General features: G+C 45.5%; 1 protein-coding gene across 3 annotated transcripts in view; it reads left to right on the forward strand.

The window, feature by feature from the left end:
* Window positions 1–15427, forward strand: part of PRKAG2 (protein kinase AMP-activated non-catalytic subunit gamma 2) — a 256792-nt gene that overhangs the window by 93281 nt on the left and 148084 nt on the right. For all 3 annotated transcript variants that reach the window (XM_063126402.1, XM_063126386.1, XM_063126395.1), the window contains exon 3: window positions 6291–6573. In XM_063126402.1, coding sequence (XP_062982472.1) covers window positions 6291–6573 — 283 coding nt within the window. The remainder of the gene's footprint in view (window positions 1–6290; window positions 6574–15427) is intronic.

Genomic DNA, 15427 nt, shown 5'->3' on the forward strand with positions numbered 1-15427 from the left:
GCGGAGCAAAGCTGGCCAGATCGGAGCGAATAGTTTGGATTTTAGCATTGAAGAAAGAGGCAAAGTCATTGGCAGACAGAGAGGCGGGGAGAGATGGTGGATTAGGCTTCAGAAGAGAATTGAAGGACGCGAAGAGCCGCTGAGGGTGCCTAGCATTTGACTGGATCAACGTTGAGTAGTGCTGCTGTTTGGCCAGTGAAATGGCAGAAGAGAAAGAGGAGAGAACAAATTTGTAATGGACAAAGTCCGCCCAGTCCCTGGTCTTACGCCACAGGCGTTCGGCTGCCCGGGAACAAGAGCGAAGGTAGCGGAGGAAAGAGGTGAGCCACGGTTGGGGTTGAGAGGGGTGAACTATCCGAGTTGTAGATGGAGCAAGATTATCAAGAGTTGAAGATAAGGAGGAGTTAAAGGAGGAGACGGCTGAGTCCAAGGAGACGGCTGTGAAGATAGAAGGAAGAGAGGAGGCTAGAGACTGAGAAAAAGCCTCATAGTTGATAGAATGCAGGTCACGACAAGGGCGTGAAGCGGGACGTGAAGGAGGGGGATTGTGAGTAATATTGAAAGAGACTAGGGGCGTTACTAGACGAGGCTCTAGCGCGCGTTACCTTCCGCAGTCACGTCGAGGCTTCCAGATGACGTTCACGAGGATCCGCCGTTATCCTGCGGCGAAGCCTCTTTCTCCCGACTTTAAAAAAGTGAGTTCTAGTGCGCCTTTTCCTGCCGTCCCGCGGTAATTTGGAGTACGTGTGGGAGGATGTGAGGTCACTGCGGTCCGCACTGGGCAGGAAAAGGCGTGCTAAGGGAGAGTGGTCAGCGGCTTCGGTCAAGCCGCCTCCGCCATTTGCGCGCAGTCTGCCAGCTGGGGCAGCGCGGCGGAGCGGCTTTTTTTTTTTACTCACCCACTGATAGTTTGCGCAGGAACGGAGGAACGGAAAAGTGGCTAGTGTGCTGCTGGGGTGTGTGGGGGATGGGTGGGGGATGTGCGCCTGTTCTAGTGTTTTTTTTTTATTTCCCCAGTGACAGTTTGCGCAGGACCGGAGGACCGGAAAAGTGGCTGGTGACTCCTTGCGGTGGGCAGCTACCGTGGCCGCATAATGGCGGTGCTGTACGCTGCCTGTTAGTGTGGGTACCAGGCTGGCAGAGGGCAGAGCTGTTTGTGGGCTGCTGCCATGGCTACGGCCAGATGTGGGTTGGCTCCTTGGGATGGGGCACAGGGCACAGAGGCGGTCATCGCCGCCGACACCTCAGAGGCATGATGGGAGATGTAGGCACAGAGTGCCCATGCAGACGATTGACCTCGGGTCATATTACACCCGCCACGACCCCCATCAGGAAGTGAGCGCATCAATGTTGACCCTCAACAGCACCAGCAGCACTTCAGCTGGCACTGGCACTGCCGCCGCCGCCGCCGCTGCCGCCGGGGCCGGCGGCGGCATCGCTGACGGCTGCGCAAGTTTGCGGTCTTTCGGACGTGCGCAAACCGTGCAGCGAGCGAAAAAAAAGCCGCGGCAATCAGGCCGGTGTGGCTGCGCAACCGTGCTCGCGGCGGCAGCAGCACAACCGGCGCAAACTTCCGCCACAAATCGAAGGCAGGTGTGGAGCATGAGGCGTCACGGCTGAACGGGAAAAGCCGCTTTCACCGCTCCTCAACGACGGAACACCCGGTAGGTCTAGCAACGCCCCAGATGATGATCTGACAGAGGAAAGTCAGCAATAGAAAAGTCCAGGACAGAGCAGTTCCGAGTGAGGACAAGATCCAGACAGTGTCCAAGGGAATGTGTGGGTGCTTCAGACCAGAGCTTAAGATCGTAAGAGGAAGCTAAGGAGCGAAATCGTAGAGCTGCAGCATCGTGAGGGTCATCCACGTGGATATTGAAGTCACCCAAGATCAGAGTAGGAGAGTTGTCAGAGAGGAGAAAGGACAGCCACGAGTCGAGATCAGAGAGAAATTTAGAGGATGAGCCAGGGGGGCGGTACAGAACTGCAACCCACAGTCGCAGCGGAGCAAAGAGTCTCACCACATGTGCCTCAAAGGAGGAGAATCAGTGTGAAGGTGGAATGGAAAGAGGCTGGAACTGGCACAAACTCGATAATAAAAGACCCACACCACCACCTCGACCCTCTGGGCGACTCGAGTGAGAGAAAGAGAGTCCTCCAAGAGAGAGGGCAGCCGAGATGGCGGTATCATGGGCAGGAAGCCAGGTTTCAGTAAGAGCAAGGAGGTGAAGAGATCTAGAGAAAAACAAGTCCTGGATGACAGGGGCCTTGGAAGCAATAGAGCGACAGTTCCATAAGGAACACGAGAAAGGCAGCTGGGAAGGGGGGAGACACCGAATAGGAACTAAGTTGGGAGAGATGAAGTTGGAGCGAGCCATAGGGAACAGATATGGGGAGAAAGGAATTAAGAGAAGAAATGATGAGAGAGATAGCAAGTAGGCAGGGAAGTAAAACAGGCGCGGGACGGGATTAATCAGAACTAGCCTGGCCAAGACCAGTAGCAGAAAGCAAGAAGGTAGGCACAGAGAAGTGCAGACAGATAGGGTATGTTAAGGCAGTTGCATTGCCAAAATAATAACCCGACAGTGCAGGAGATCATGTTCTGAAGGAGAGGTAGTGAAGACCGGTCCGGGGCAGGGGTTCATCCTCCAAGGTAGTCTTGGCACGCTTTAATCGTGGCTAACTTAAGCGCCATCCCTTTCAGTTGAATTAAAGCATGATTCTGGATTCAACCCCTTGGGGGTAAATGCTGATTTGAATAAGCTGTACCCGACTGAATCTCTGTGCACTTGAAACTGAACAGTTCTTCAAATTAAATTAGTAATTAAGCCATGCAGATGGGGACTATAGTTTTAATTTAGCTCATGTAGGAGCTAGTGTCCTGAAACTTCATTTAATCCAAGATAGTAGTTCCTGCAAGAATAATAAACTAAAATAAACTGTTGCTTTTTAATTTCTTAACTGTACATTTCCTAGGAAGAATGCTTCAGTTTGAAACATGGAAGATTTGACTTGGTACTGCTAATTGCAATAAGCTCATGCCTCTTTTTTCCTTTTTTTTTTTTTTTAAAAGCATGAATATTAGACAGGTTATCTTTTTTCAAAAATAAAAGATTTATGGCTAAGAAGAAAATGTACAGTTAAAAACAGAAAATTCAAAAACAAAAATAATGATTGCATAATAAGCAAAAGTATTTTTTTGCATGCAAATGTTACCATAGAATCATAGAACAGTAGACTTGGAAGGGGTTAAATCTGCAGGTTGAGAAATAAGGAAAATAGACTGATGGCAATATTTAGATTGTAAGCTCCTTGGGGCAGGGACCTGCCCCTTACATTACTCTATAAATCACACTGATGGTGCTGCAGAAATGACAAAATCAGTTTCTCATTCCAGACAGCAACAGCCTGGAACTGAGCCAGAGGTCCCAGACTCAGATGTCCATCCGTATGCATCTCTTGCGTGGAAAAGCTCGTAGTGGGAGGTTGATTTTTCGGCCGCTTTGCAGACTAATGTGGGCGGGTAGAGATGACTCTCTCTCTCTCTCCAGGCTTATTGCTAGAATTTCATTGATCAGCTTGTGCTTTTGCATGTCCTCTTTTCGCCCTCTGGTGCTCAACTTGCTGAACAGCGCAGAATGCAAGAGGCTATGATGACTGACCACACGGCCGCGGTTTCTGTACTGCATTTGAGAACACTTTGCTTTCCTGGCTGACTGATTTCTAATCAGGATGTGCTAAGAACAATGAACCGAGACAGCCTTTGAATTCTGCACCTGCTGGACAGGGCCTGCCTGTCTTAAAGCCGTGGGCTCTTGGCGTGTTTTTCTTATGGCTTATTTCTGATAAGCACAGGGAAGGGGAAATTGATTAAATGAAATCCAAACGGGTAGCAAATACGCTATCTTCTTGCTTGCTTTAACATTTCCTTCACTCCTTGTCATTAAGGTAAATAATTAATCAAATTACCTAGTTTGAGGTGCTCCGACTAGAATAATCACTGCAGCATCAGTGCTGGAAATGGACCAAATTCAACCCTCTGCCCTCTGCTTAATAGCTTTAGCCATAAAGCAATTGAGATAGCTGTGTGCAGTAGTAACTCATAGCTGAGATAGTTGTGTACATATCATCCTGTTCGCCCCTCTCCCCACTCCCCGCCACTCCCCAGGATATATTAGGGTTGTGATCAAAACCCATCAGCACGTTTCAATGCAATCAATGGCGATAGTGTTATATTTCAGTTAAAATTAGCTTGAGGTTTGCCATTTTAAAATGGCTGCTACATATTATTGCTGTTATTGTTATTGCTGCTACTCCTGCTGGTTTTATTGTCGGTTTTATTGTTTTAATTGCTGTTTTATTGTGATCATGGTTTTATTGCTTTTAATATTTTTAATTTATGTATTTTATTTTTGTAAGCTGCCTTGTGAGGGCCTCTGCCCTGAAAGGTGGCCAGGATATGTTTTAAATAAATAATAAATAAATTTTAAATAAATGTTATTATCATATTATTAGTAGTGTGCCATTACCACCTCTCAGTATGGTATGCATGAGTTAGAATAGTGCAATGACCTTCTTCAGAAGAAGAAACCAGCATCACTGTATTAATATCCATCTTTCATGTATATTAGGGCCCTTTATTTGGCTGAAATTGAGGCCTGTACTGAGGCCTGAGGCCTGTACTCTGAGCCAATTATGTGTGGTTTAAAAGTAATAACCAAGGTCAAGTTAGCAATTGAATGGTGGGCATTTTGGGCCAACTTTCCTTATTTCAGAGTTGAGCCAGTTAGGGACTGCCTTTTTACACGAGGAGGTTTGCACAGGACACTTGCCACACTCTTCCCGTTTTCGGCTTCAACACTCAGAACACGTGGGGTGCCACGATTGGCAGCACCCCACCCAGGGATGGCATGTGCCTGTCCCAGGAAGCACGTGGGACACTGCGGATCCCCAAGCACTTCCAAGACGGGATTATTTCCCCTGCCCAGTGGGCAAGAGTGGCAGAGGTTTCTGCCACTCTTGCCTCAAGACTCTGTAGGCAGGGAAAATAATCCATGAAGCCCGTGTAGATAATGCAGATAATCAACTCTGCACAGCGTTGGTTATTAGAGTCGGTTATTTCTAGAAAATAACCAACCATGGGGTGGTTTTTGCCCCACAGATGACACAATAGTCAACTGTGGACTATTTAGTCTACCATGGACTATTGTGTCGTCTGAACCCAGTCTCTATGTTTGAGAACCTCTCAAACATTGGTGGGGGAACTCCTGGCCCATGGGCTGCTTTTTCATGTGGCGCCCACTATCAGCTCAGTTTGCAGCTCTGCTTTTTCAATTTGCCAGCATGTTTTTGTTTTAAAGCCTGTTTCTGAGATTCCGAAAGGGAGTCACAGAGGGGAGCAGGGCCCATGGAGGGAGCAGGTTATCCCGCCAGCATCATGTATGCTAGAGGTGGGGACTGAAAAGGCCTGTGGAGCAGGGAGTCTGGAGGCCAGCTAGGTGGCCAGCAAGAATAATTTGAATATGAGTGGGGAACGAAAAGCCCCATGGAGTTGGTTTGCTCGTGGGAGCGCCTGGAGATGGCAGAGATCGAGAGAGAAAGTAAGGGGTGGCAGAGGGAGAGAGAGATATTTTTGGATTTGGTTCTGGCCTCTTTTGGCTCTGGGCCCTGACTGATTTTTCCCTCCATGAGCCAATGGCTTTTATAGCAAAAAAGGCTCCTCAGCCCTGATCTGAGATATCCAAATCTGATTTATCTTATTGATCCCAGTGTCTGTGTAAGCTCTGTTGCCTGAGCATGCATCATGGGGAGCCCTGGGCCCTCATAAGCTTCCAGGATATGCCCATTCTTGCATTGTTCACAGAATGCAGCAGTTGGGACTGGGCCATATCTCATGTTTTGCATGCAGAAGGTCACACGTTCCAAAAGGATCAGATAGCCAGGGATGGCGAAGCCCCTGCCATGCCCATGTCCCCAAAGAATCACTGCCAGTGAAGAGCAGACAATACTAGGTTAGATGGACAAATTAGTTTAGCTTGGTATAAGGTAGTTTCCTATATTCTTATGATGATGGAGAATCCAGCCTGCCCTGCAGGGACTTTGCATTGGAGCAAGTGGGATTTGACTTTCATTCTTTTAATTCTGTTTTCTAGTCACCTACAGTCTTGACTAGTCAATATTTCAGCACGACACATTCGCTGCAGGCGGATGCTTGTTAGATGAATTGCTTTACAGAGCTATCCTTTGAGTGAAAAGGGGATCAACTTCATTGCTCCTCTCTCCTTTCTTTGCAGGCAGAAGAAAGCTACTGCACGGGCAGCCCTTCCAAAGGACTTTTCTCAAAGGGGCTCCAGAACCGGCCTTCCAGCCCGGCCTCCGCCCCCGTCAAATCAAAACACAGTCCGGGCTCACCCAAAACAGTGTTCCCTTTCCCATATCAGGAGTCGCCACCTCGCTCCCCTCGCCGTATGAGCTTCAGTGGAATCTTCCGGTCCTCCTCCAAAGACTCTTCCTCCTCTGGCTCTAACCCATCTACCTCGCCCGGGGGGATCAAGTTCTTCTCGAGATCGAGAAAAAGTAAGGAAATGATCATGTTGATTTTAGAAAGATACCCTGGGCTTGACCCCATTTCCTTTACCCGCAGTAGGAAAGTAAGTCAGCTAGAGGAGGGAAAGAGGGTATGCTGATGACTTGTGATTTGAGTTTTGATTTATAATTCACTGTTTCTCAATCTAGCTCAACTGGTGGAAATGTGACTGGTCTGTCTATGTTCTCAAATGGTGGGGCAGGACCAGCATGAAGGATGGGGAGGGACAGAGCACATGTTTTCTATGCAAAAGGATAAAGCCTATCAATGGCTACTTGCCATGATGGCTAGATGCACTACTTTCGTCATCTTCCAGGTGCCTCCATCGAGGGAGGCTTAGAAGGCAGCAAGAAGGGAGAGGGTTTTCTCAGTGGTGGCCCCCCAATCTTCCTGATGAGGCCCACCTGGCGCCAACGTTCTTACCTATTGAGCGCCAGGTTAAGACCTTCCCCTTCTCTCAGGAATTTGACAACATACAATGAAGTTTTAATCAGGTCCTGGATTTATTTTATTGATTGTTGAAAACTTGTTTAGATATATGTGTGTGTGTGTGTTGTCTGTTCATATGTTTGTATATAAATGGGTAATTTTTAATAATGTATTATTAATGGCTTCATCTATTGGGGGTCCAGGATCAGAGCCAGCATGAGTATCAGTTTCTAGGGAGCAACCGCAAGAGAAGGTTATTGGTCTTGTGTCCTGCTTATGGGCTTCCTGTAAGTATCTGGTTGGCCACTTGCAGGGAAACAGGATGCTGGACTAGGCAGGCCTTTGATCTGAGAAGGTCTCAGGCTCAATGTTTGGTGTCTTCAGGTTAAAAGATTAGGCAACAAGAAAAGACCTATCTCTGCCTGAGACGCTGGAGAGTATCATCAGTCAAAATAAAGCAGCTTTTCTCATCCCAGTACCCTCCAGATATGATGGACTTGAATTCTCAACACCCCTAGACAGCAGAGGAAAGATGGAGTAGTCAATGCTAGGTGGTCTAGATGAACCATGCACCTGACTCAATGATGAGGCAACTTAGGCCCTTTCTACACCTAAGGGTGTAGAGAGACGCAGGGCAGACAATCCCGGACTTACCTGCTTCCTGGATCGTCGCCCTGCATCCAAACGGCCATGCGACGTCCTGGCCGGCTCCTTTCTTCAACTGACCCCTGCTACTCAAGGGGAGGAGAGGAGAAGCCGAGATAGGCTCCCACACCTCCCACGGTCTTGGGACAATCCCTGGGAAAACCTGTGCCCATCCCCCCCCTGCCTCCAGGAGTCAGACGCACAGGGACTCAGCCGTGACCAGTACGAAGTATTGGGCTGGTGTAGACACGGCCTTAGTGTGTTCAGCTGTCAAGATTCCAAACCCTCCTACCGAAATGTGAGACAACAGACAGTCGCTGTGCAATCCACAAAGTCTTTATTCAATATAAAACACCTCTTCACACCTATAGCATCTGTGAAGGCTAGGAGCTATCCTCTAAGCCTAATTAGCCAAACAAAGCAAGGCAGTTTTCCTATCAATTAAATGGGTGATTTCCCACCATGCCCGACAAGCTTTTACTGGAATCCTGCTTCAGGGAGAGTCCTCTTGACCCAACTTCTCATGTGCAGCCAATCTGGCAGATCGCCCTCCCACCTCCTCCTAAATCCTCCTGCTCGACCCTGCAACGGACTCTGAGATCTGTCAGTTTCTGTGTTCCCTATCCCTCCGACAAAGACTGAGTTCCGGGGGGTGGGAGTGGAGTGAGTACACTATCTCTGATCCTGGGCGTCCTATTCGATAACCTCCTGGGAAGACTCCACCTTGACTCCTGGAGTGCCTTGGGGAATTTATTCCCCTGTTCCCTGACTTGGCTGGACTTCTTCTAATTCTTCCTCCAAGTCTGACTCGGCATCTCAAACCAAACCAGGGATCCCAGGCCCTGTCTTGACACCAGATAAATTTGGAGAGTGAATGTGAAGTACCAAAAAGTGAGAGTATTTTGAGGTAGGCAAAGCCACCCTTCTCCCCCCACTACCAATGAAAACGGATGGCTTGGATTTCTTCTTGTAGATCATTCCCATTGATGAACCTTTATGTATCATATATTTATAGAGCTGGTTATTAGTCATTATGGCCACAGCTAGACCTAAGGTTTATCCTGGGATCATCCAGGGTTTGCCTGAGCACTGGATCCCCTGTGTGTCACCTAGATGAACAGGTTTGACCCCTGGATGATCCAGGGATAAACCTTAGGTCTAGCTGTGGCCTAGGTCAATCGAGATGCAATCAGGAAGACAAGACATAAAAGCTGGGATAAAGCAGAGTAAAATCTGCAGTAAAAACCCATTTGGATTTTAATTTGTTTTGGGATTGACTGTTGATTTTGTGGGACTGATTGTGGCCCTGTTGTTTCGATATATCCCTCAGGTCTGGAAAGAGCCTCCTCCCGCCCACTACCCACCCCCATTGATGCTTTTATAGCCTCTTCTTTTGGAAGTGAGCTGTGTTAATGTGATTGATAATAAATGGGATAATTATGAATGGAGGGACCTTTGGTCATTAAAGATTTCTATGTACTCTATTTCTGCTGTAATTCAAAGAAAGTCAACATGGTAGGGGGTGGGGGTGTCGCTCATAGCACTGGTAGAGCACATGCTTTACATGCAGAAGGTCATCCCATGAAGCTGATTGGTGGGAGATCCAGGACAAATAAAAGGAAGCACTTCTTCACACAGCGCAGAGTTAAATTATGGAACTCACTACCACAAGATGTAGTGATGGCCACCAATTTGGATGGCTTTAAAAGGGGGTTGGATAAATTCCTGGAGGCAAAGGCTATCAATGGCTATTAGTCCTGATGGTTGTGTGCTATCTCCAGTATTTGAGGCAGTAAGCCTGTGTGCACCAGTTGCTGGGGAACATGGGTGGGAGGGTGCTGTTGCACCATGCTGGCTGATGCCTGGTTGGCTACTGTGTGAACAGAGTGCTGGACTAGATGGACCCTTGGTCTGATCCAGCATGGGACTTCTTATGTTCTTATGTTCTTATGTCCAGGTAAGGCTTGGAAATATCTGAAATATCTGAGTTGTTGCCAATCAGTGTTGATAATACTGGTCTAGATGGACCAAGAGTTTAATTCAGTTTCCTTTATTCCTTCTTAACAACAGACAGTCCTCTGGATGGAAAGAAGGACTTTTAATACCGTTTTATGCCTTAAGGTGGTGCTATTAGTTCTGAGTGTTTCCCGTTGAAAAGGTTTCAGGATTTTAAATCGCTGTGTTTGTGGCTGTGCTCTAGAAGAGGCCCATAACTAAACCGCCGTCTCCTTGGCATTTGATAGAACAGTCAAGTTAATTCTCCAGAGTATACTTGATAATAAAAGCTTCTTAATGGTTTATTTTTTACAAGCCCTAATGTTTTACCCACATTCCACTAAGCTGGTTTAGTATCCATAATTGAGGAGATGATTGATTATTTGTTCATCTGTTTATACAAGACGATCCAGAGTCTCATCAGCAAATAAGATAGAAACTTGGCATCCAAAGCACTAACAATCTAAATTTGAAAACAGGGAAAACAAAAGGGCTTTCACAGTTACAGAAGAGTTCAAAATACTTAAAATGCTTTCAAAAATGGGTTTTGCCAATTTAAAACTTTTTTTTCTTTTATCGATACTGTCATGAATAGGGAAGGCTTTAGAGAACTTTGTGTGTGAATATTTACAAAGGTGAAAGGACTGCAAAATTCTGCAGATATTAAAAGCAAAAAGTCCCTGGGTTTGATCCAACAAAATCCTGTTCTCTCCTGTATAATGAAATTAATTCTTTCCACCCTATTTGGCTAAGATAAAATGACATAGTAGCTTTTCCCCCCAGGGACAGAGAACAAAAAATACTGTTTTAAATTTGTTTAGATTGATTTTAGAGTCTTCTAAGCCAGCTCAGACATTTCCTATAACAACACTTGACTGTAGAATGTTAAAGGTCCTGCTATTGAAAAAGCTAAATACCAGCAGGGAAAAAGACCTGAGCCTGTTCTTGCTGACGTTTGCAGGCAAAACTCAGTGGCAGAATACATAATTTGCATCCAAAAAATTCACTTCCATGGCCTGGGCTATCTAGGCCTCTGACTCAATACATAGTTGTTTGTGGACTATTTTTTAAGGAGAGGGTTTGTAGCTCAATGACAGAATACATGTTTTTGCATTCAGAAGGTCCTATGTTAAACCCCAAGTATAAGGGGTCTCATGGCCATTGGCCATGCTGGCTTGGAAGTCTGAGAGTCGTCGTCCAGCACAGAGAGGACGCCAGGTTGGGCAGTTTGCTCTCAAGAATAGAATGGCCCATGAGATTACCGGTAAAACCAAGCCGAATTGTCCCCTCTTTGGAGGGACCATTATTTCTCTTGCAAAGATGGTGGTGCAAATATCAGCGACTTTCAGAGGTGGGCGGGCATATGACTAACAATGATATGGCCAAGAGTTTCTCCTTTCTTCCGCCATCTTTAACAGGTGGGGGAAAGTGTTGCCACTGTTCAACAACAATGAGACTGCCCTCAGCAGCTTAGTAAGATATCCTTCTAATTTGGGACAGAATGGCCCATGGGAACAAAGCGAGATCATGACATAGCATTGTTCCCACGGGAATTCTGCGGCAAAAAAAGATGGCTTCCCCCATTGGCTGCGGAATTGAATTTTGACTCCCAGGTTGCCTGATTGCCCCCTTTCTTACTTTCCGAAAGCAGAATTAATTGGTAACTAGGATAGCTGCCCTTCTGACATCTCCTGCAGTTGAGGGCTTATGGTAATCTTTTGCACAAATGTCAGAGATTAGCTTGAGCTGGTTTGTATAGCTGCCTGAATTTCCGAGGATCAGAAGTCCACATACTACAAAAAAATACTTAAGTTCTTAGCAAATCCTTAGATGGCAGGGTAAAAGAAAAGGATGAGAAGAAATAGCTCACTCTAACCATCCAGCCTCACAAATAACTCTGTAATTAATCAAAGCCAGGTAACACGGCATCAGACACTGGTTTTCTTCATTAATCATGGCAAGGAAACATTCTATCTTGGGTTTCCCAGGGTATTTATTTGGTCCCCCTCCAACTGAGTTATGGTTGTCACCTCCAGTTTACAGACTAGGTCAAGACTTCAGAATTTGAAAATAGTTAAGTGTGCAAATGGCATGTACAGCTTCATTCATGAAGATTTCCTGATGCATAACAGCAAATTGAGCATGTGTGCGACATGAAGGTTATGCTTTTTGTATGCCTGTTTGTATATATTAGTTTAAATAATAATAATAATAATAATAATAATAATAATAAGAAGAAGAAGAAGAAGAAGAAGAAGAAGAAGAAGAAGAAGAAGAAGAAGAAGAAGAAGAAGAAGAAGATCATGCTGTTCTAGAGGTAAACTAGAGGTGTCAACCCCAAGTAGATTAGAGGGCCAAGCTACTGGCCCAAGAGATGTCCAGGGGCTATACCCATAATTTTGCTCCCAGAACCATTTTCCCCTCTTGGAGGGTTTGGCTCTAGGACCTGGGACTAGCTTCTGAATGTAGCTTCATCATTCAAACTTAGTGTACCAACCTACCTTGTCATTGGCTGCAAGTGCTGGCAAACTGCAAATTCTGCATCCTGAATAGAACGTAGAAGAGGCTGATGTAATAGCAATAGCAGCCGTTGATTGGTCAGACTCTTTGCCCTACTCATTTTCTAGCTCCAGATATGGTTCTGTAAAGTGTGTAGGGTGACCATATGAAAAGGAGGACAGGGCTCCTGTATCTTTAACAGTTGCATAGAAAAGGGAATTTCAGCAAATGTCATTTGTATGCATGTCGCACCTGGTGAAATTTGCTCTTTTTCACAACAGTTAAAGCTGCAGGAGCTATACTGTGACCAGATTTAAAAGAGGGCAGGGCACGTGCAGCTTTAACTGTTGTGATGAAGAGGAAATTTCACCAGGTGCTGCATGCATACAAATGACACCTGCTGAAATCCCCTTTTCAATACAACTGTTAAAGATACAGGAGCCCTGTCCTCCTTTTCATATGGTCACCCTAAATGTGTGTGTTTGGATGATTTCGTAGGCCCCATTGGGCACCCCAAAGGAAATGATAAACTCCTCAGCTGTCTTCACTGGCTCTCAACCAGTGAGAGGCATGTAGAATGTCAATGAAACTACAATAAAGGAGGACTATACTAACTCAGCCCAGTGTAAAAACTCAAATTATCCAAGCTACTGGAGCAAAAGCTTGGCTGTGTACATATGTTTCAAAAGCAAGTCAAGGGAGCAAATGAATGTCATAGGCAAGATGTTCCATAGAACAGGTGCCACCACTGCAAGGCTGTAGCCACCAGAGGCATGTACAGGCCTGTTGTTTTTGTTGTTTATTCGTTCAGTCGTTTCCGACTCTTCGTGACTTCATGGACCAGCCCACGCCAGAGCTTTCTGTCGGCCGTTGCCACCCCCAGCTCCCCCAAGGTCAAGTCTGTCACCTCCAGAATATCATCCATCCATCTTGCCCTTGGTCGGCCCCTCTTCCTTTTGCCTGTCACTTTCCCTAGCATCAGCCTCTTCTCCAGGGTATCCTGTCTTCTCATTATGTGGCCAAAGTACTTCCGTTTTGCCTTTAATACCATTCCCTCAAGTGAGCAGTCTGTCTTTATTTCCTGGAGTATGGACTGGTTTGATCTTCTTGCAGTCCATGGCACTCTCAGAATTTTCCTCCAACACCACAGTTCAAAAGCATCTATCTTCCTTCGCTCAGCCTTCCTTATGGTCCAGCTCTCGCAGCCATAGGTTACTACGGGGAATACCATTGCTTTAACTATGCGGACCTTTGTTGTCAGTGTGGTGTCTCTGCTCTTAACTATTTTATCAAGATTTGTCATTGCTCTCCTCCCAAGAAGTAAACGTCTTCTGATTTCCTGTCTGCAGTCAGCGTCTGCAGTAATCTTTGCGCCCAGAAATACAAAGTCTGTCACTGCCTCCACGTTTTCTCCCTCTATTTGCCAGTTATCAATCAAGCTGGTTGCCATAATCTTGGTTTTTTTGAGGTTTAACTGCAACCCGGCTTTTGCACTTTCTTCTTTCACCTTTGTCATAAGGCTCCTCAGCTCCTCCTCGCTTTCAGCCATCAAAGTGGTGTCATCTGCATATCTGAGGTTGTTAATGTTTCTTCCTGCAATTTTAACTCCAGCCTTGGATTCGTCAAGCCCAGCACGTCGCATGATGTGTTCTGCATACAAGTTGAATAGGTAAGGTGAGAGTATACAACCCTGCCGTACTCCTTTCCCAATCTTAAACCAGTCCGTTGTTCCGTGGTCTGTTCTTACCGTTGCTACTTGTTCGTTATACAGATTCTTCAGGAGGCAGACAAGATGACTTGGTATCCCCATACCACCAAGAACTTGCCACAGCTTGTTATGATCCACACAGTCAAAGGCTTTAGAATAGTCAATAAAACAGAAATAGATGTTTTTCTGGAACTCCCTGGCTTTCTCCATTATCCAGCGGATATTGGCAATTTAGTCTCTAGTTCCTCTGCCTTTTCTAAACCCAGCTTGTACATCTGGCAATTCTCACTTCATGAATTGCTGGAGTCTACCTTACAGGATCTTGAGCATTACCTTGCTGGCATGTGAAATAAGTGCCACTGTCCGATAGTTTGAACATTCTTTAGTGTTTCCCTTTTTTGGTATAGGGATATAAATTGATTTTTTCCAGTCTGATGGCCATTCTTGTGTTTCCCAAATTTGCTGGCATATGGCATGCCTTGAGAGCATCATCTTGCAATATTTTAAACAGTTTAGCTGGGATACCGTCGTCTCCTGCTGCCTTGTTATTAGCAATGCTTCTTAAGGCCCATTCAACCTCACTCTTCAGGATGTCTGGCTCTAACTCACTGATATTATTATCCTTCCTATGCAGATCTTCTGTATATTCTTGCCACCTTTTCTTGATCTCTTCTGTTTCTGTTAGGTCCTTGTCATCTTTGTTTTTGATCATACCCATTTTTGCCTGGAATTTACCTCCGATGTTTCTAATTTTCTGGAAGAGGTCTCTTGTCCTTCCTATTCTATTGTCTTCTTCCACTTCCGCACATTGCTTGTTTAAAAATAATTTCTTATCTCTTCTGGCTAACCTCTGGAATTTTGCATTTAGTTGGGCATATCTCCCCCTATCACTGTTGCCTTTTGCTTTCCTTCTTTCTTGGGCTACTTCCAGTGTCTCAGCAGACAGCCATCTTGCCTTCTTGGTTTTCTTTTTCTTTGGGACGCTTTTTGTTGCCACCTCTTGGACAATGTTGCGAACTTCTGTCCATAGTTCTTCCGGGACCCTATCTACTAGATCTAGTCCCTTAAATCTATTCTTCACTTCCACTGCATATTCATTAGGAATATTAGTGAGCTCATATCTAACTGATCTGTGGGTCTTCCCTATTCTCTTTAGTTTGATTCTAAATTGTGCAATAAGAAGTTCGTGATCTGAACTACAGTCAGCTCCAGGTCTTGTTTTTACTGTCTGTATAGATGTCCGCCACCTTTGGCTGCAAAGGATGTAGTCAATCTGATTTCGGTGTCGGCCATCTGGTGAAGTCCATGTATACCTTCTGAGATATTCTAGGTTCTTCCCCATACTTTTAACTTTCATGAAAAAGAAAGCTAAAACTCTAGGTGTTTTACTTGTGGAGATATAAGGAGAAATGTGCAAGCAGCATTTTGTCTTAATTACTCACAAAGTAAACCTGCTCCCGTCTTCCAGTATTCTGACTAATGAGTAGAAAGGCGCTTGGAAAACTGACAATCATAAATTGATATTATTTGTTTGTAATACTTGTATACCACTTAATATAATAAAATCT

This window comes from Elgaria multicarinata, chromosome 1 (assembly GCF_023053635.1).
Source record: "Elgaria multicarinata webbii isolate HBS135686 ecotype San Diego chromosome 1, rElgMul1.1.pri, whole genome shotgun sequence".
NCBI lineage: Eukaryota > Metazoa > Chordata > Lepidosauria > Squamata > Anguidae > Elgaria > Elgaria multicarinata.